Source organism: Myxine glutinosa, chromosome 1 (genome assembly GCF_964187855.1).
Source record: "Myxine glutinosa chromosome 1, kmMyxGlut1.1, whole genome shotgun sequence".
NCBI classification, from domain to species: domain Eukaryota; kingdom Metazoa; phylum Chordata; class Myxini; order Myxiniformes; family Myxinidae; genus Myxine; species Myxine glutinosa.
Genome location: NC_136261.1, coordinates 391,825,009 through 391,847,143, shown reverse-complemented (window position 1 = coordinate 391,847,143; position 22,135 = coordinate 391,825,009). Strand labels below are relative to the sequence as shown.

The following is a 22,135-nucleotide window of genomic DNA, read 5'->3' as shown; positions in this document are numbered from 1 at the left end:
TGATTGGGGGTGAGAAAGGTAAAGGAGCGACACACTGATTGGCCACCAACCGATGAGACCATGGCCAATCAGTGCAGAAGGCGCGAACGCACGACCAACAAGCTACGCACTGGTTGGAGGGCAAGCGCCAGTGACGAAAAAGGGCGTGAAAGGCGACAAGTAAGCGACGCACTGGTTGGAGGGGGAGCGAGCCGACGTCAGGAGACCACCAGTAAAACCGCTCGCTCGCCGGCATTTTGAGCTTCTCTTCCCTTGTTCTCTCGTCCCTGGTTCCTTCCTGCCCGGAACTCTTCCCTTTGCCTTTTGCTCTGGACTGTCCCTTCGTGCTGGACCTGTTCTTGCCTTTGGACTTTGGTGGAGAGAGCAGTGCCGACGATCATCCTCCCCTGTTGTTCGTGCTCCTGGTGCCTGCGTGCTGTGTGGTGCGGGACGGCCCGTGCAGAGAGGTGTGTTCGCATCACGCCCTAGCGGTTTGCGCCAAGCGGAGCTGCGTCCGGACACGAGCTTGGGGCCTGGACGACAGCAGACAGACAAGACGCACCACATTCCACAACACGACGAGACATTTATTTTATTCATCCTCTCCCATTGTTTCATATCTGAAGCCTGTGCGGGGACGTCCCAACTTAGGTTTTAGTTTCTTCCGTGGCATTTCCTTGTTCTCGGTTTCGTTAATAAATATTTCTTGTTATACATTTTACCTCCGTCTCGGGTTGAGTTCATAATTTGCAGGGAGAAGACATCGTCGGGGCCGAAAAGGTAAGTGTGGCATCCTCCCCCAATCTCCGACCTGTGTATCGATCTGCCATTGATTTTAGGAAATGCCTCCATTAAAGCTCGATTCATCCGTGGTGACGCTCGGTCTTAACAGGGAAAACCACACGACAACTGGAGTCAAGCAGTGAGATACGGACCCGACGGACAACTTTTTGTCCACGGCGAGATCGACAGGGTCGGGCGTACATCGCGCCCGGCATTCGGAAGCAAAAAATTTCAAAGTCGGAGGTGCTATAAAAGATTTTTTAGTCAATTGGTGTGTGCGAAACGCGAAATTGCGGTTCGAAAATTTAAATTCTTCTTTTATTCTTGAGGTAAAATATGCAAGCGTGAAACGTGTTAGCCAATGGGGCAATGGCGGACGCCGACCTGGACGCGCGTGAGGGAAATGCCGTTGGAATTGGAAGTGGGCCGAATGCTGGGGAAAAGCATAGTGATGGAGTTTTCCCCACTGTCAAGACGGTCCCGAACGCTTTCCAGGTCGAGATGATGAGTTTTTTGAAGGGAATGAGGAATGACATGAATGCCCATTATGAACAAATGAATAGCAAACTGGATGCCCAGATTGCACAATTTAAGGAATGCATGAATGAATCAAAGGAAGAACTAAATAATTGTGCTGATGGGGCACCGTAGCAGGGAATTGTAATGGGAATCAAATTAAAACGGGAGACTGCATGTTTGGAGGTGAATGGGGAATGTGAAAATTTTAATGAGGAATGTTGGATACATGAAGGCCTGGGAAGTTATCGGGGCCGGGTGGATGTCACAACACAGCGACTGGGGGATGGATTGGGATCCTTGCTGCACAAGTGCAGTTGTGCAGAGCAAGAGGTATTGGGGGTCCGTGTGGCGGAACCGGACCGGGTGTGTAATGATGGAGGCCTGTGGGGGCCAGAAATGATTGATGTGAATAATGAGCATGATGTGAGACAGCGGTTGGGGACCTGGGACAGTCCCATGGAGGACAAGGTTGACCAGGTCCAAAGGAGTTTGTGGGTTGAGGTGAGTCGGTCCGGGGAGGACGTTGAAGTGACTGAGGGGACCCTCACCATGCACACCAATTGGGTACCAGAGGCTCCGAAATTGAATAACGAGCAGGGGGAGTGTGTTGGCTCTGAGCTGGATTTGGACCTGGGAGAGTCGGGAGATAGAGCCTCGGAGAATTTAATCCCCGTATGGAATTTGGAACAGCTGCAGGGAGGGGCAGAACAACCTGGAGGGGTTGTTACCTGCAGCTGCGGGTTGGCATGGGAAATCAAAATTTTTAAAAGGAAAAATAAATTTATGTTTAAATAGGAATTTGACTTGGCACAACTTTGGAGGGAGTTGGTCTGTGGCTGTGGAATATGGACCAGGAGAGGTCATTGGGGATGGCCTTGGGGAAAATTTGCCCCTTTCAAAATTTGGGTATGCCAGCCAGCTGGGGGGCTGAGCTGGCGAGATTTGGACGTAGGGTTCGACCATGGGTGTCATGATACGACCTGGGCCCCACGGGGGGTCTGTTGTGGCGTCCCTTGTCCATCGGGGTGCCGCCCGAGCGGATGGCTCGGGCAGGTAGGGTCTCTGGACCCTGGTGGGGGTTTCGACCTCCAGGGGGTCTGAGGTGGTTTTTCATAGGCCTAGGATGGCGTATTAGGAGGACAAGTATGGGGGGGGGGGTGTTGTGGGTCGTGCTTTTATGGTGGCACTGCAGACGGCCAACATGGGCCTGATGTGGTAACCGCCCAGGCATGCGGCCTGACACCCTCTCCCTGAGACTCTGGGACAGCCAGCATGTGATGACCTGCCATGCTGTGCTGGACTATGGACGTGGGTCGATCCGCATGGACAGAGCCTGCCGGACAACCATTGGGGCATATGTGGAACGTGATGGTGTGATAATGACCTTCCGCAGATGTTCCGTTATGATTTGTGGACTCTTGGCTTGGAAAGAGAGCTATGGGAGTGTTGAATTGCGAATGCGTAACGTGCCGAGCATATGGGCAAGGCTTGGCTGGCATGTGTACGGAGAAGCACCCTTCTTTGGTGAGATTAGTAAAATGTGAAAAATGTTTGACATGGGTAATCTGAGGGAAGATGCAAATTTAAGGGTTCATTTTGTGATGCTGTGGTGGTCACTGACATCAGTGGCACCATTATTGATCCAGGTGTGTCAGACCAAAGTGTTGGAGGCTGGGTAATATCTGGGATCATCCTCCCCTGTTGTTCATCATCCTGGTGCCTGTGTGCTGTGTGGCGCAGGACGGACCGTGCAGAGAGGGGTGTTCGTGCCAACCGGAGCCACGTCCGGATGCGAGCTTGGGGCCTGGACAGCAGACAGATAAGACGGACCACATTCCACAACACGACAAGACATTTATTTTATTCATCCTCTCCCATTGTTTCGAATCTGAAGTCTGTGCGGTGACGTCACAACTTAGGTTTTAGTTTCTTCCGTTGCGTTTCCTTGTTCTCGGTTCCGTTAATAAATATTTCTTGTTGTACATTTTACCTCCGTCTCGGGTTGAGTGAATAATTTGCAGGGAGAAGGCATCGTCAGGCCCGAAAAAGTAAGCGCGGCATCCTCCCCCAATCCCCCGGCCCGTGTGTCGATCCGCCATTGATTTGAATAAACGCCTCCATTAAAGCTCGATTCATCCGTGGTGACGCTCGGTCTTAACTGGGCAAACCATACGACAATATTCCCAATAACACAGGCAGTGCATTTGTACTTTGAGGACCTCTCTTTATCGTGAAATCCTTCACAAATTCATGTTTCATGAAATGCATTGGCAGGATTCTTCTACAAACAATTTTACAACAAGGGTGTTCTCCCCATATCACACATAATGAAACATGGACTACAGCAAAGATTGAGTAAAAATTAATGTTCAAGCTGCCATGGAAAGATGCCATCTGAGCATAACCAAAAAGGGACAAGAAAAACAACTAAATCAGAAAGAAAACAAAATTCAAAACACTGGTCACAATCAAAAAACTCAAATGGAACTTGGCTGGATACATGGCAAGGACAGAGACAAGAATTACAAACTGTAAACCTCAGGAAGACCCTGAAAGAAGCACGATGAGATCCAAGATCAGTTTGAGAGATAAAGTTATCGTTTGCGTTTTTGGCATCAAATTTACAATGATTCTCGATTCTGAGAATATGGAGAATCTAATTTAAAAAAAATCTTTTTTTATAAGCTGTGATTTTCTTTAAACTTGATCAGATGGGGTTAGCATTTTGAGGTCAGCATTGTTGTCTTTTGGCAGCAATTTGCATTCATTGTTGTGGACATTCCAGTGACAGCCAGCTGTATGGTTTTCATAAAGGGGTGTGGGATGCTGGCTGGTTGTCATGGATTACAGATGGTACTCTGAGAGGTTGTATGACAAGGTATATGCCCAAAGCACTGTGTGCTTTCATGATAGCTTTCTCCTTGCTGGTTCACAGAATACCTTGCCTGCTGCTGAGGATCGCTTACATCGCTGAGGATCCGGATTCCCTGTGGCTCCGACTATCAATGGTACAATTGCAGATTCCATCAATTTCAAAATCGACATCACATCTTTTTTCATATCCTGGTATTTCAGATTTCAGCTCTCCTGTATGGATCTTCATATGTTTATTCAAATTGCCTTGATGAGAGAAACCTTTATCACATATCGAGCATTTGTTGGGTCGCTCTCCTGTATGGATCTTCACATGTTGATTCAAATTGCCTTGATGAGAGAAACCTTTATCACATATCGAGCATTTGTTGGGTCGCTCTCCTGTATGGATCTTCATATGTTGATTCAAATTGCCGCTCTGAGAGAAACCTTTATCACATATCGAGCATTTGTAAGGACGCTCTCCTGTATGGATCCTCATATGTGATTTCAAACTGTTGTTATGAGAGAAACCTTTATCACATATCGAGCATTTGTGACGTCGCTCTCCTGTATGGATCGTCATATGTAATTTCAAATTTCTGCTCAGAGAGAAACCTTTATCACATATCGAGCATTTGTTGGGTCGCTCTCCTGTATGGATTTTCATATGTTGATTCAAATTGCTGCTCTGAGAGAAACCTTTATCACATATCGAGCATTTGTTGGATCGCTCTCCTGTATGGATCTTCATATGTTCTTTCAAACTGCTGCTATGAGAGAAACCTTTATCACATATCGAGCATTTGTGAGGACGCTCTCCTGTATGGATCATCATATGTGATTTCAAACTGCTGCTATGAGAGAAACCTTTATCACATATCGAGCATTTGTGAGGATGCTCTCCTGTATGGATCATCATATGTGATTTCAAACTGCTGCTATGAGAGAAACCTTTATCACATATCGAGCATTTGTGAGGATGCTCTCCTGTATGGATCATCATATGTGATTTCAAACTGCTGCTCTGAGAGAAACCTTTATCACATATCGAGCATTTGTAAGGTTGCTCTCCTGTATGGATCCTCATATGTAATTTCAAACTGTTGCCACGAGAGAAACCTTTATCACATATCGAGCATTTGTGAGGACACTCTTCTGTATGGATCTTCATATGTAATTTCAACTTGTCGCCACGGGAGAAACCTTTATCACATATCGAGCATTTGTGTGGTCGCTCTCCTGTATGGATCCTCATATGTAATTTTAAACTGCTCCTAAGAGAGAAACCTTTATCACAAATCGAGCATTTGTGTGGTTGCTCTCCTGTATGGATCCTCATATGTAATTTCAAACTGCTGCTACGAGAGAAACCTTTATCACATATCGAGCATTTGTGTGGTTGCTCTCCTGTATGGATCTTCATATGTAATTTCAACTTGTCGCCACGGGAGAAACCTTTATCACATATCGAGCATTTGTGGGGTCGCTCTCCTGTATGGATCCTCATATGTAATTTTAAATTGCTCCTAAGAGAGAAACCTTTATCACATATCGAGCATTTGTATGGTTGCTCTCCTGTATGGGTCCTCATATGAAATTTGAAATTGCTGCTATGAGAGAAACCTTTATCACATATCGAGCATTTGTGTGGTTGCTCTCCTGTATGGATCCTCATATGTAATTTCAAATTGCTGCTATGAGAGAAACCTTTATCACATATCGAGCATTTGTGTGGTCGCTCTCCTGTATGGATCCTCATATGTAATTTCAAACTGCTGCTACGAGAGAAACCTTTATCACATATCGAGCATTTGTGTGGTTGCTCTCCTGTATGGATCCTCATATGTAATTTCAAATTGCCGCCACGAGAGAAACCTTTATCACATATCGAGCATTTGTGAGGATGCTCTCCTGTATGGATCCTCATATGTAATTTCAAATTGCCGCCACGAGAGAAACCTTCGTCACATATCGAGCATTTGTCAGGATGCCCTTCTGTATGGATCCTCATATGTAATTTAAAATTGCTGCCACGAGAGAAACCTTTATCACATATCGAGCATTTGTAAGGACGCTCTCCTGTATGGATCCTCATATGTAATTTCAAACTGCTGCTATGAGAGAAACCTTTATCACAAATCGAGCATTTGTGGGGACGCTCTCCTGTATGGATCCTCATATGTAATTTCAAACTGCTGCTATGAGAGAAACCTTTATCACATATCGAGCATTTGTGGGGTCGCTCTCCTGTATGGATGTTCATATGTTTATTCAAATGGCTGCTCTGAGAGAAACCTTTATCACATATCGAGCATTTGTGGGGTCGCTCTCCTGTATGGATGTTCATATGTTTATTCAAATGGCTGCTCTGAGAGAAACCTTTATCACATATCGAGCATTTGTTGGGTCGCTCTCCTGTATGGATGTTCATATGTTTATTCAAATTGCTGCTCTGAGAGAAACCTTTATCACATATCGAGCATTTGTGGGGTCGCTCTCCTGTATGGATCCTCATATGTAATTTCAAATTGCTGCTATGAGAGAAACCTTTATCACATATCGAGCATTTGTGGGGGTGTTTTCCAGTGTGAATCCTCATGTGTATTTTGAGGTAACTCGTTGAAGCAAAATCCATTCTGCACACATTACACTTATAACGTATTTGCCTTTCTGGAACCTTTTCATGTTTGTTTAATTCAATATTAATATTGGTGTTGCGAGGCCCAGTCAGGCACTTGAATTTTATCGGCAGTGGGTCTTGATTTCGTGATTGTTTCTTCAAAAATGGCTTCTTCATCACTGTCAAACTGCGACTGGACCTTATTTCTCCCACATTACTTCTGGATTGTTCTACAGAAACAAAGAACACAACATTTTCTTTTTTTGTCAAAATCAAAATATTTAACAATATTCCGAAAATTATATATTTTTTCAACATCAAAGATTGAATGTTAATTTTTTACATTTCTACTCACCAGTTGCAAAACAGGAAGCACTTCCGTTTGTCATGTGAATATCATCTGAACCTTCCTTTGCAGCACATTTTGAATCCTCTTTGACAGATGAATTGTTGTTGTGTTGTCTGCCTTCCACATTTACAGAAAAGACATCACCTGTGTACAAATCAGCATCAATCTTTTGCAGGGAAATGAGATTGAGAACGTTCTTCAGACTTCATGGAACATGTTACGTCATGGAATGTGATCAATTTAAATATAAAAATGAAGTTAAAGATTGTTTAAAAGAAATCTTAAGCGCTAATGAAGCAATCTTCTAAATCACCCTGCAACACCGCCCTATTTCACATGTCCAAGTACTGCTGCACCGTAGGTAGGTGGAAGTAACAAGGCGATTTGTGTTCAACAATGTTTAAGCATTTAATTCAATTGAAATAAAATAAAGATTGGAAAATTCATTTTGAAAAATTTCTGGAATTTACCGACATTGCACAGAGTTTATCACATCACTCCAACACAATACATTAGTTATTTATTATCTAAATTATCTAAATATCACAGAATCACAGCACCATCACAGGAGATTTGGTCCATCTCTTCACTGCAACCTCCGCCCAGCACATGTATCAAAATAAGACATTGCTAATTGGACAGTTGGCTCCAAAACTTACGAGGAAGCTAATTTTCCAATGCCTTTTTTGAAAATACCCCCATTTGATGTGGCACACTGTTAAATAGTGTTGGTGCTGCTGAAGCAGTTCCTTGGCAAGGGTCAGGCTGGGCAGTGTGCCATCTCCATATCACCAACATTTAGCGAATCACAGCCGTTATCTAATCAGCTTGAGACAATGACATGAGGGATGGATATCTGCAATATGAAAGCTAAATGTTAAATGGTTTTTGAAATATCGTGTGCACAAAAATACATGGACAGATGATCGGCCGGTCGAGCTCATTTTACACGAATATAGTCACAAAATAATTGAAGCACACATTTAAAAAAAAACAAAAAAAAAACACCTTTAAAGGCCATAGTAAAAATTGAAGTAAAAATTGAAACACACATAGTAAAAACAAAAAAGGCGTCGGTTGATTGTAAAAAGCAATTAAACTTTTTTTCTGGATGATTGTTTTCCCCTTTTTTCTGATAGTCTCCGACCTTGTCTGAGGGGCAGAAAAAAAGTTACATTGTTTTTTTACCATCAACTGACGCCTTTTTTGTTTTTACTTATTTGGCGATAATTATTTTGATACTATATTATTTTGTTACCACATATGACTTCTATTTTGTTATCATAATTCATACCTGTCCCAAGTTCGGTAAAAAAAATAAATCCCTTCAACGTTTCACAAGTTATTGCGCTGGACAAATGGACAGACAACCCAAGAACATAATACCTGCATATCGGAACATAAAAAGGTACGGGAACTTTTGTACATGCTCACAAAATGCGGGGAGTTGTTGTTGTCCTCCTCTTCCCTTTGAAAGGGGTGAGGTCCAACGGTACCAAGCCCCTGCCCTGCTTTGACCATGATACTCCTCCACTCCATCTTCAACCAACTCTATGCACCCTCACTTTACTGAGATCTTTCTTCACACAATCCTCCCACCTGAACCACAGTCTACCTCTCTTCCCCCGACCTTATTTCCTCAACCCACTTTCTTTGCCATGCTTTCTTCCCCCATCCACACCAAATGTCGAGCCCATTTCAGCCGACATTTCACCAATGTCCCTGTTAAGCTCATCTACACACCAATCTCCTCCCTCATCTACACACCATTTTCCTTTTATCCACCCTCTTCACTCCAGCAATCCTCTTCACTCAGTTGTTCTTGCAAATCTGCAGTTTCTGTTGTTGTCTCTCTGTCAGTGCCACCATCTCCAGATCCAAAAGGCAGTCCGGTGGTACATACCATATCAGAACCTTCCCTTCAATCTCATTTAATTTTTTTTGTCTGCCATTACTCTTTGAATCCTCTTCCTCTGACTTTCCATCTCCAGTCACTGCACCCCCACCACCCCCCCAGATACTCAAACCTATTTCCTTCTCTGATCTCCTTCCCCTCCAACCTGATATTCATTTATTTTCTCTTCTGCCCAACCCACATCACCTCCGTCTTCTCCATGCTCATTTTCTGCCCATGTTTCAAAAATGCCTCCTTCCACTCCCCCAGTACTTCCTGCATTGCCTGCCCACTCTCCACCACAACAGTCAGATCATCCTCACACAATATTCTCCGCATAATATCTTTCATGCTTACCTTCCTGCTTACCAGCTCCATCATCATGATGAACAGGAGTGGACAGAGAGGACGTCTCTGCCTCAAATTGATGTTCACATTAAACTCCAACATCCAAGGACCAACCAAAACTCTTGCCTTTGTTCCCTTGCGCACCACTCCCGATCCCGCCCTTCACCAACCTCACTTCTGCTTCTGTCACTCTCATCCATTTCAGTGTCGCCATCACCATCTCTCTCTCCAGACAGTGCAATAGGCCTCCAGATCCACAAGTCCCAATGCCATTTCACCTTGCACCTCCAACCTCCTCTCCACCAGATGTCTCAGCATGAAAATCCGTTCTGTCATTCCCTTTTTAAACACCTGCTGCCCTTCTCAGATCTGCTTCTCCACACTCTTCCTCATACTCTCACCCAGAATCCTCTCCAGCACCTTCATAACATGACGAAGGAGTGTAATTCCCCTGTACTTCCCCAGATCTTGAAGACTCCCCATCCCCTTTCATATCAGAACAATTAACCCTATCCTTCACTCCTCTGGAATTGACCAATCTCTCATATGTACATTCAACAACCTCTTTGTTCACCTGACTCCAACTTCTCCAGCTGCAATTATAATTTGTGTACATGCCTCATCAACGCCTAGCTCCTTCCCTTTTTCCTCCTCTTCAATGCCGTCCGCACTTCCTCTTCCGTGATCTCTGCTTTTCCCTCCACATAACTCTGTAGTTCCAGCTCACTGTTGCTTCCTTCCTGATTCAACAGCTTGGAAATATCCTTCACACACCTTCAATCGTGCACCCCTATCACTGGCCTTCCACCTCTATCCTTCTTCTCCGCCCCTCCCTTCATGTCTTTCCTATCCTCATTCCTGTCACGAGCCAATTTATGGATAATCTTCCTCCCACCATCATCTTCGAACTAGTTGTACACTTCCTCTTTCATATCATTCCTCGCCTTATACACATATTTTCTTGCTGCTTTCTTCTTCTGCCCATACAGGTGTAGCACCCCGCATCAGGCTATCTCCCTCTATCATTGATCTTCAATATCCTCTTCCAAATCTCCTTTTCACCAACTTCCAAACCCGATGTACCTGCTCTCAAATGTTGTACTTGTGTGCTTCCCTCTCTCTTCCCGTCTTGACTCCTGCTCCTTTTATCAAATGTTTTATGTGTCAGTTTGTCTTTTTGTGATCTATGCTAGCTCTTACATAAGCCTCGATCTTGTATACAAAAAACAAACAAACAAAAAAAACTGCCTTCGCTACTTCCTCTGTCCACCATACCTGGTTTCTATCCCTCGACAATGCACCCTCTCCTGACGTCCTTCCACGCAACACTTCTGCAATTCCCTTACGTGCCCCTCCATACTTCCACTCCTTCTCCAAACCTTCCGCTTCTTCGCTACGTTGCTCAAACCTGGCCTTCACCCTCTCCTGGTACTCTTCGGTAGTGGTCCACATAACCAACAAAACACACCATTTGCCTCGAAACCACCACCCATGCCATAACTATCCATCCCTTCCATCGTCCCACTCTGACCACCTGCTTGCTAATCTCTCCCGAAACTTTTATTCCTACACCATTACTCAATTCATCCCCACTCGGGTGCAACAGCATGTATCCTCCTAAGAACCTCCTGGCCCTGTCCCCTATCTGGTCTTCTGCACACACACACACAACACCTCCAACCTCCTTCTCTGCATCATCTCCACCACCTCAACCCCTCTCACTCCCCCCCCCCCCCCCACCCCTCCAACCGCATTATTTCACACATTCAAACTACCGAGCCGAACTTCACTTCTGAATCTCTGCCCACCTGGCCGAACGAATTGCCGTGTTGATGAGTTTGGGACACTCAGAGGAAAATTTAAAAGATGAAATATGCATATGTAGGAATGGGAAAATGGGAAGGTGATTGGGGGATTGGAAGAGGGAGGAAAGAGGTTTTGGGGTGGTGGAATTAAAGAGGGTAATCCATCTATGTGTGTGCCGTGCCTTGGATGTTCATTAAACTGGTGTCTCATTTGCTGCCATTAGTTGTTGGGCGTTATGCAGGGAAGTAATGCTGGATTATTGTGTGGATGCATCGTTTTACTCTATAATCGGAATACTGCACATGAGTTCTGAAGGTTTTTGAGGAATATCCATTTGGAAAGTAGTTCCCTCTTCCAGATCAGCTTCACCTGCACACAATCCCACTTTTTTGGGGGGGGATTCAAAGTCGACGGTCGCGCAAGAGCAATACATAAAACACAAAGACAAACAGAAAACACATAAAACATGTAATAAAGGGAGTGAGAGGCAAGAGGGGGAGAGATAGGGAAACACAACAACAGTAGAGAACAGGGACAGTGGTAGATCTGCAGAAGGGAAAGGGGTGTGGTGGGGGATGGGGAAGTGGGACGGGGAGTGGGAAACGGTATAAAACACATCGACATTACTCGGACTTTAAGGAAAGAAAAACGGAATTTGAAAAATGGTGGATTTGGGTTGTATTGACGGGGGTAGAAAAGATCAAGGTTTTGGATAAGAGAAGATAAGAGATGGTGGAAAAGAGAAGATAAGAGATGGTGGAAAAGAGAAGATAAGGGATGGTGGATAAGAGAAGATAATAGGTGGTGGATAAGAGAAGATAATAGGTGGTGGATAAGCGAAGATAAGAGGTGATGGATAAGAGAAGATAAGAGGTGGTGGATAAGAGAAGATAAGAGATGGTGGAAAAGAGAAGATATGAGATGGTGGATAAGAGAAGATACTTGTGGACAACAGATGGTGGAGACGAGAAGACAAGATAGGGTGGATAAGAGAAGATAAGACGTGGTGGATAAGAGAAGATAAGAGATGGTGGATAAGAGAAGATAATAGGTGGTGGATAAGAGAAGATAAGAGGTGGTGGATAAGAGAAGATACGACTTGGTGGATAAGAGAAGATACCTGTGGACAAAAGATGGTGGAGACGAGAAGACAAGAGACGGTGGATCAGAGAAGATAAGACGTGGTGGATAAGAGAAGATAAGAGATGGTGGATCAGAGAAGATAAGAGGTTTTACCCAATACTGCACATAGATGGTCGATGTCCAAACTGCAGTTAGTGAAATTTAGTTAATTACAACTCAAACCTTGATTTAGGTTTAAATAAACATTTCCGAATTAAATAATTCTTTTCTTTAGAAGAAAGACCAAATTATTGTTCGAAAAAAGCAATTTCCACATTGTGTTCATTTTATCGACCAATGGGTTGGAGTTTGTTTTCAAATGAAAATTTTCTTTTTTTTAACGTTCTCATTGTTCAACCAAATATTTCAAAGATATAAAGAATATAAAGATAACATATAAAGATATAAAGATAACAAGGAAATTATGTGATGAATTTTACTGTTTAAACAAGGATAAGAGATTGATCAGCTGTCTCCGTGTGCAGCGCGCCTGTTCAAGAGAACTAAAAGTCCAAGAAAAACATGGCACGCCATCGCAAATCCCCACGCTTCATACCCAAAACAAAGTTGAAAGACGGCAACAAGTTCCACCACGAATGACCCAATATCAAATTTTGAGGGTTTCCTTTCCATTTTGACCTGTGATGCTAAATTCTGGGGCATGAACCGGGAGTCAACGAAAAAGGTTATACATTTCATGTGTCCTCAATGCTGATTGCATATGCAAGTTTACATTAAAAAAAAAATTTAAATGCGCATTTTTGCGCAATGTCAAAATATGACATTTTTTGCTATTCTACCTTTTGGTATTGGTATACTATTTTTACCCTCGCCTGACGAGACGGCATTGCATTTGAGTCTGTTTGTTTGTCTGTCTGTTTGTCCGCACAGAATAAATATGATTTTCTGTGCAACCATTGGTCCGATTGACAGGAAATTTTCACCATAGGTGTAACTCCACCTGTAGAATTTTTCTATGGTAATCATGACGTCATATGTCACGTGGTTCGGCCGCCATCATGGAAAAAAACAAAAAACTTTGCACCTCTATATCTCCGAAAGGGCTCAACAGAAAAAATTGAGACATGGCTCATTGTGAAGAACTCTCCATGGGGAATCAAATATGTTAATGATGTCATAGGTGCCTCCAATATGACGTCATAATTCGAAAAGTACAAAACTTCATCCGATGAAGTTGAAATTTCTTGAGCGTCATGGTGGCATAAATTGGTGGAGAAAAAAAAAAGAGGACGTCGTCGGTCACGTGGTTCGGCCACAATCTTGGAAAAATGAAAAACATTTGCACCTCTATATCTCTGAAAGCGCTGCATCCCAAAAATTGAGACATGGCTCATTGTAAAGAACTCTCCATGGGGAATAACATCTGTTAATGATGATGTCATAGGTGCCTCTATTACGACGTCATAATTTGACAAGTACAACACTTCATCCGATCAAGATGAAATGTCAAGCATTATCGAGGAATAAATTAGTGGAGAAAAAAACGTGGTTCGGCCGCCATATTTGTTTTAACACAGCCTTAAAAACCACTGAAAATACATACTGGTGAGGGTATGCAATCTCTGATTGCTCTTTCTTGTTGGTAATGTACCCAGGGGGTGGGGTCAAAATGATATGAATCTTGCACGTTTTTGCCATGTGGTGATCATAACAACCAAGTTTGTGATTTTTTACACTACCGTTCAGGAGGAGACAGCATGATTGACAGACGGACGGACCGTCAGAGCTGATTACAAAATGACTTCGATGAAGCGTCTTCATATTTTTCAAAAAGCGTGGGATAACAAGGATAAGCCTCCAATGGCAAAAGAGAGGTAACAAACTCCTTCCTGCATGCAAATAACTTAAATGCACCATTTAACATGGAACACCTCGGAATTAAACGTAATTCGTAATTCTTAACGTAATTCGTAACGTAATTCTTCGCTCTTTCACGAGCCTCGATCTTGTATACAAAAAAAAAAAAAAAAAAAAAAAAAAAAAATTCCCAAAAAAGAAAAAAAAACAGACGCAATAGACCCCAATTTTTCAAATGCTGCGGGCAAACTTTGGTACATCACGGGTGATGAAGGTTGTGGTCAAGTTTCATCGAAATTGTTTGTGTCGTTCTAATGTGGGTGGATGGGAGGGGGGTCAAACCTGGACCCACTTTGACCCTGGTAGACCCTCTGAGATCTCGATTTTTTTTATGCCGTGAGAAAACAAACATTTCTCCAACCCAGGCAGCACTGAAGCAGCACATCAAGCGCACTTGCTACCAGGCCAACTGTTGTAACCAGGAATTGGTCATGGATCCAGAGATGCCAGACCCACCTGACTGGGGCTGGACAAAGGAGACAACTGGGTGGCAGCCTCTTTGGACCACTCTTCCTGAAGCATCAAAATCGTGCCATGAATTGATCCACTGTGGCTGCAAGAAAGGGTGCACTGGACGCTGCAAGTGTGTTAAAGCTGCATTCAAGTGTATTGCACTGTGCTTCTGTTCTGGAGACTGTTAGATTTAGATCATTACCAATTTTCATCATTGCACTTGATTTAATGTAAGCTTTGATGGACAGACTTGGTTAACTACAGTTATTTTTTCAGAGGTTATTGCATCATTCCTTGCAGTGTAAACACTTTTTTTTCATCATTTCTGGTCTTTGGATGTTCTGTACCTATACCTGTACCTGAAAAAATAAAGTTTTAAAAGTTCAAATGAACTTTTTCCAATAGCAGTTCCAACTGCAGTATCATAAAAATATATATTTAACGTAATTTGACCTTGACCGTGACCTAAATGCATGTCCTTTAGTTCTGGCGATCTCAAAAGTATCACCAAATGAATGGGCATCCCCAAATTAGTTGGAAATGACACCTATAAGCGCGTTTGAACATTAGACCCGGTGGACTGGTGGCCATTTTGGATTTGACCTCTCACGGTCCTCAGAGGTCAAATCTGACTTCCCTCCACATCTGAAAATAAACCTTATGGTATATACTAACTATGCTAGAAATTTCATGCTTTTCTCAAAAAATGCACAATTTGTTAAAATATGAGAGCTTATCCGCTGTACTATAAGGGGATGAATGTGGATGAGACGATGTGGCACGGCCAGGGATTTCCCAAGCGCATCAAATACAAATGGAGAACTACCTTTATTTTAATTATTTAAATTTAAAAAAGAGAAAAAAGCAATATTCATATATGTGTACATATGTGTACATACATTTATATATCATGGTTCTTGAAAGATTTGTGAAGGCGATTTGTGTTACACAATATTCAAGTATATAATTCAATTTAAATAAAGATTTAAAGGTGTAAATCTTACTATAATTCACCAAATGTCCGTCTGTCTGTTCGAAGGTACCGCAAAAATGGCCGAAACGATCGGAACGATATTTTGGGTGGTTAATCCTGGGACCCCTTGGAGTAAAATAGGCTATATTGCTCTTCCAATTTTTCCAAGTTTTCCAATTTTCCAGTTTTTCCAAACACGATGGAATAATATTTACCAATATGAACAGTGATGTGGCTTTTGTTGAAATTCTACAAATACCGTTTAGATTTTGATGAGAATTACGAACCTGCAGCGAATCCGGAGGGTGGACAGATGATGGCAATGCACGGGTTTGATAATATCCCAATACAACCGTCATTCATTCGTAATGTTAAATCGTTAAACGTTAATCGTGTTCATAGTTTTGCTAAAGTATCAATTGATGATTGGAATTGAGTGAATACAGGTACGATTTTGAATTCATAATTGTGTTCACCCAACCGTACGGAACTTCACATCAGGATTTAAATATTTGTTTGTCACAAATGTTGCTAAAAGTTTATTTTTTTTATTAATGCTATTTAATTTGTGATTGGAGTTATGCTGTTTGGAATGAAAAAAGAGATATCGGGTTCAAGTAAATGACGACATGCTGTGATGGTTTATACTTTCTAAACGTGAACTTCGCGGATCGCCAAATACAGATTCGCCACAGACCCACGATCGATGTTTGTTTTTGTGATCGTACCCGTTTGTTTGCGAATGGGCACATTTTTCATGGAAGTCCTTCACGAACTTGCTGTCCATGTCTGACGTGCGACTGAAGGTGCTACAGGAATGTGGAATTTAATTGTTTCACGCTTTAGCATTCGCCGTTTCTGCATTGTCCGTTTGCTTATGGCCGCCCACCCGTGCTTAGCACAGGTACCTCACTGGTTTAAGAAATTCAAGGTTTACCACCATTTATCCACCGGCTGTTGCACCACCTTGTCATTCTAACACCGTGGTTCCCAACCTGGGGCCCATGGCCCCCTCGAGAGGCCATGGGGTAATTTGAACCATACTAAAAATTAAATATTGTTTTGTTTTTTTTGACATTGTTTTGACTTTGATATTGTTATGTTTTTTTCCTGTTGCAGATTTGACGTTGTGGCTTCTGGGAGGAAAAAAAGAAAGTATCTTGACGAATACATAAAGCTTGGATTCACGTCCATTACCGTGTCTGGCCAAGAGAAACCACAATGTGTGCTGTGTCACAAGGTTTTGAGTACTGAATCCATGAAGCCATCCAGGTTGAAGTTGCACCTCTAGACGAATCACGCACAACATGCAAAGCAGCATCGCGAATTTTTGAAGTGGCAAGAAAGAAATTTAAAGCGACAGAAGTTGGATGAGGGAGGAGCTTTTCAACAACAAAATGTTGCAACTGTCCAGGCTTCTTATGAAGTTTCTCTTGAAATTGCAAAGAAGAAAAAACCCCACTCGATTGGGGAGACACTCATCAAGCCTTGTACCCTCCTCATTGTCGAACGGGTTCTCGGCAAGGCAGAGGCTCGCAATGTTGAACAGGTGTCTTTATCGAATAACACAGTGCAGCGTCGTATCTGTGTCATGTCGGAAAATGTGAAGCAACAGATCATCAATGAGATTAAGGCGGCGCCTTTCGGCTTGTTTTCTTTTCAACTTGATGAATTGACTGATGTTAGTTCCTGCTCCCAGCTACTGGCATTCGTTCGCTATGTCAAGGAAAATGATATCAAGGAAGAATTATTGTTCTGCAGTGCCCTGGAAACAACGACAAAAGCTAACGACGTCATGCAAAAAATGAAGTTGTTGTTCGATGCGGGAGGAATTCATTGGGAGAATGTATGGGGTGTCTGTACTGACGGTGCTCCTGCCATGCTTGGTTCCAAATCCGGATTTCAAGAAAAAGTGAAGATGCTGGCACCACAAGCGAAAGGAACCCACTGTATGATCACAAGGGGCATTCTTAGGGAAAATGCCAGGGGCACAGAAAAGGCCCCTCTATGGTATGTGCCATGTGGCAAACGATAGAAAAGGCCCCTTTATATGGTATGTGGCAAATGATAGAAAAGGCCACTTTATATGGTATGTGGCAAACTATAGAAAAGGCCCCTTTATATGGGATGTGGCAAACTATAGAAAAGGCCCCTTTATATGGTATGTGCAATGTGACAAACTATAGAAAAGGCCCCTTTATATTGTATGTGCCATGTGGCAAACTATACAAAAGGCCCCTTTATATGGTGTGTGCCATGTGGCAAACTATCAAAAAGGCCCCTTTATATGGTATGCGCCACCATATGGCAAACTATACAAAAGGCCCCCTTTATATGGTGTGTGCCAGCTTATAGCAAAGTACAGAAAAGGACCCCTTCATATTGTTACGGTTCTACGCCGCCCTTCCTACCCTTACCAAGGGGGGATTAATCCCTTTGTTCTTGCTGGGCTTGGCGGAACCGAGACTTGAAACGCCCTTTCCGGGCGAGCGCAAAGTAGGGTTTCGGGACCATGTCTCGCTCATACCTAAGTACTTGCGCCGCCGCGGCAACGGGGAATCAAGCCTTGCATGAGCCACGTGTGATTTGAGTACGCCGAGCGGATTGCGTACACATGGTCCGCGCAGTTACCTGGATGTTGGGACCCGATTCAAGCGGTTCTATTTGTACCACGCTTAGTCAATGAGGAAATCACAAGGACGATCGAATAAGGAAGGAAGAACACAGGTTTAATTATTAACCCCACACGTATGTACAATTATCGGTAGACACAGAGACACAGAGCAGCACTTAATCAGTCTTATCCTTAACTCCCAGACGTGGGCCCGTCACACTCACACATGGAATTGCAGGCAGGTTGATGTCCCGACCAAACGCGTCGACGTGGTCGTTCAGGAACGGCCCCGTCCGGCTCTACACGGTCATTGTGCATCCCGTGGTGATGGCAAACAGGCGGTGAAAGGATCCTCGTAGCGCATCTCCCGAACAATGGGCAGCCGATGAGGTAGGAAGGGAAATATGCGTCTCTCGGCGCAGCTTGCGGTTACTCAGCACGTTATCACTCGCGTAACTCAAGGCACTGTACGCGGCTCGGCTTAAAGCTCAACCAAGCGTCACTTTATACGAGCACGTATCTTGGGGTTCATACGCGTCTCCCTCCACTTAATGCCAGCTCAGTCCTCCTTGACTCTCAAGCGCCTCTCCCAACTCTCAATGTCTCTCTTTTGTTCAGCGCACCTCCCTCAGAACTCTTGCAAACTTGTTCAACTCTCAAGCGCCTCTCATCAGTCCTCTCTCGGTAGTCCTCTTGGGGGCTTTGCGCGACGGGTTATATCTGCCACGCCCTGCGCTTTCTCGGACGTTCCAACTACGCCTTATGACGCAGTGCTGCAGCCACATGCTGTGAGCTCTGATTGGCGGCTCGCGCTTACCGTCAGCTTCTCTCCGCCCTCCTTCGGCTTTGATCGACTTGCCAGGCCTGACCTCGTGTTAATTTGCGCCAAAAAGCCAAAGGCAGCCCACAGAGGCGTAAGAGGTATGAGGCAATGGAGGTATGAGAAGGACCTAACTTTCATTATTCCACTCAATGCAAAACTAACACCGGAAAAGGACTATTCTCACACATACTATGAAATAACTATAACACAAATGAGGCTACATGTTGCTTGTGTGACTAACTATGAGGGGGCAATTTTTACCTTTATCATACCAACTGTTACCAAAACTCAAAACCGCAACACTATTGTGTGTGACATATGACACACTACAGAAAAGGCCCCTTTATATGGTGTGTGCCATGTGGCAATCAATAGAAACGGCCCTTTTATATGGTGTGTGCCATGTGGAAAACAATAGAAGAGGCCCTTTTATATGGTGTGTGCCATGTGGCAAACAATAGAAGAGGCCCCTTTATATGGTATGTGTGCCATGTGGCAAACAATAGAAGAGGCCCTTTTTATGGTGTGTGCCATGTGGCAAACAATAGAAGAGGCCCTTTTATATGGTGTGTGCCATGTGGCAAACAATAGAAAAGGCCCTTTTATATGGTTTGTGCCATGTGGCAAACAATAGAAAAGGCCCTTTTATATGGTGTGCGCCATGTGGCAAACAATCGAATAGGCCCCTTTATATGGTGTGTGCCATGTGGCAAACAATAGAAAAGGCCCTTTTATATGGTGTGTGCCATGTGGCAAACAATAGAAAAGACCCTTTAATATAGTGTGTGCCATGTGGCAAACAATAGAAAAGGCCCTTTTATGTGGTGTGTGCCATGTGACAAACAATCGAATAGGCCCCTTTATATGGTGTGTGCCATGTGGCAAACAATAGAAAAGGCCCTTTTATGTGGTGTGTGCCATGTGGCAAACAATAAAAAAGGCCCCTTTATATGGTGTGTGCCATGTGGCAAACAATAGAAAAGGCCCGTTTACATGGTGTGTGCCATGTGGCAAACAATAAAAAGGCCCCTTTATATGGTGTGTGCCATGTGGCAAACAATAGAAAAGGCCCGTTTATATGGTGTGTGCCATGTGGCAAACAACAGAAGAAGCCCCTTTATATGGTGTGCGCCATGTGGCAAACAATAGAAAAGGCCCTTTTATATGGTGTGTGCCATGTGGCAAACAATGGAAAAGGCCCCTTTATGTGGTGTGTGCCATGTGGCAAACAATAGAAAAGGCCCCTTTATATGGTGTGTGCCATGTGGCAATCAATAGAAAAGGCCCTTTTATATGGTGTGTGCCATGTGGCAAACAATAGAAGAGGCCCTTTTATATGGAGTGTGCCATGTGGCAAACAATAGAAGAGGCCCCTTTATATGGTGTGTGCCATGTGGCAAACAATAGAAGAGGCCCCTTTTTTGGTGTGTCATGTGACAAACAATAGAAAAGGCCCTTTTATATGGTGTGTGCCATGTGGCAAACAATAGAAAAGGCCCCTTTATATGGGTGTGCCATGTGGCAAACAATAGAAAAGGCCCTTTTATATGGTGTGTGCCATGTGGCAAACAATAGAAGAGGCCCTTTTATATGGTGTGTGCCATGTGGCAAACAATAGAAAAGGCCCTTTTATATGGTGGGTGCCATGTGGCAAACAATAGAAGAGGCCCTTTTATATGGTGTGTGCCATGTGGCAAACAATAGAAAAGGCCCCTTTATGTGGTGTGTGCCATGTGGCAAACAATAGAAAAGGCCCCTTTATATGGTGTGTGCCATGTGGCAATCAATAGAAAAGGCCCTTTTATGTGGTGTGTGCAATGTGGGAAACAATAGAAAAGACCCCTTTATGTGGTTTGTGCAATGTGGGAAACAATAGAAAAGGCCCTTTTATATGGTGTGTGCCATGTGACAAATGATAGAAAAGACCCCTTTGTATGGTGTGTGCCATGTGACAAACAACAGAAAAGGCCCTTTTATGTGGTGTGTGCAATGTGGGAAACAATAGAAACGGCCCCTTCATATGGTGTGTGCCATGTGGAAAACAATAGAAAAGGCCCTTTTATGTGGTGTGTGCAATGTGGGAAACAATAGAAAAGACCCCTTTATGTGGTGTGTGCAATGTGGGAAACAATAGAAGAGGGCTTTTATATGGTGTGTGCCATGTGGCAAACAATAGAAAAGGCCATTTTATATGGTGTGCACCATGTGGCAAACAATAGAAGAGGCCCTTTTAAATGGTGTGTGCCATGTGGCAAACAACAGAAAAGGCCCTTTTATACGGTGTGTGCCATGTGACAAACAATAGAAGAGGCATTTTTATATGGTGTGTGCCATGTGGCAAACAATAGAAGAGGCCCTTTTATATGGTGTGTGCCATGTGGCAAACAATAGAAAAGGCCCCTTTTTTGGTGTGTCATGTCACAAACAATAGAAAAGGCCCTTTTATATGGTGTGTGCGATGTGGCAAACAATAGAAAAGGCCCCTTTATATGGGGTGTGCCATGTGGCAAACAAAAGAAAAGGCCCCTTTATATGGTGTGCACCATGTGGCAAACAATAGAAGAGGCCCTTTTAAATGGTGTGTGCCATGTGGCAAACAACAGAAAAGGCCCTTTTATACGGTGTGTGCCATGTGACAAACAATAGAAGAGGCATTTTTATATGGTGTGTGCCATGTGGCAAACAATAGAAGAGGCCCTTTTATATGGTGTGTGCCATGTGGCAAACAATAGAAAAGGCCCCTTTTTTGGTGTGTCATGTCACAAACAATAGAAAAGGCCCTTTTATATGGTGTGTGCGATGTGGCAAACAATAGAAAAGGCCCCTTTATATGGGGTGTGCCATGTGGCAAACAAAAGAAAAGGCCCCTTTATATGGTGTGTGCCATGTGGCAAACAATAGAAAAGGCCCTTTTATATGGTGTGTGCCATGTGGCAAACAATAGAAGAGGCCCTTTTATATGGTGTGTGCCATGTGGCAAACAATAGAAGAGGCCCTTTTATATGGTGTGTGCCATGTGGCAAACAATAGAAAAGGCCCCTTTATATGGGGTGTGCCATGTGGCAAACAATAGAAAAGGCCCCTTTATATGGTGTGTGCCATGTGGCAAACAATAGAA

At 43.6% G+C, this 22,135-nt stretch overlaps 1 protein-coding gene and 1 long non-coding RNA gene across 7 annotated transcripts in view; one reads left to right on the top strand and one right to left on the bottom strand.

Moving 5' to 3' along the window:
• Positions 1–22,135, top strand: part of LOC137416573 (uncharacterized) — a 471,916-nt gene that overhangs the window by 35,339 nt on the left and 414,442 nt on the right. The window lies entirely within an intron of this gene.
• LOC137416353 (uncharacterized) overlaps positions 3,485–22,135 on the bottom strand; it is a 127,203-nt gene continuing 108,552 nt past the window's right edge. For 3 of the 6 annotated variants that reach the window (XM_068101911.2, XM_068101899.2, XM_068101929.2), the window contains 2 exons: positions 7,113–7,250; positions 3,485–6,987 (listed from right to left, as the gene is read on the bottom strand). In XM_068101911.2, coding sequence (XP_067958012.2) covers positions 4,244–6,987; positions 7,113–7,146 — 2,778 coding nt within the window. In that variant the 5' untranslated portion in view covers positions 7,147–7,250 and the 3' untranslated portion in view covers positions 3,485–4,243. Of the gene's footprint in view, positions 6,988–7,112; positions 7,251–7,765; positions 11,067–18,418; positions 19,631–22,135 lie in introns of those variants that run through there. The other 3 variants (XM_068101926.2, XM_068101919.2, XM_068101937.2) reach the window with 3 other exon arrangements.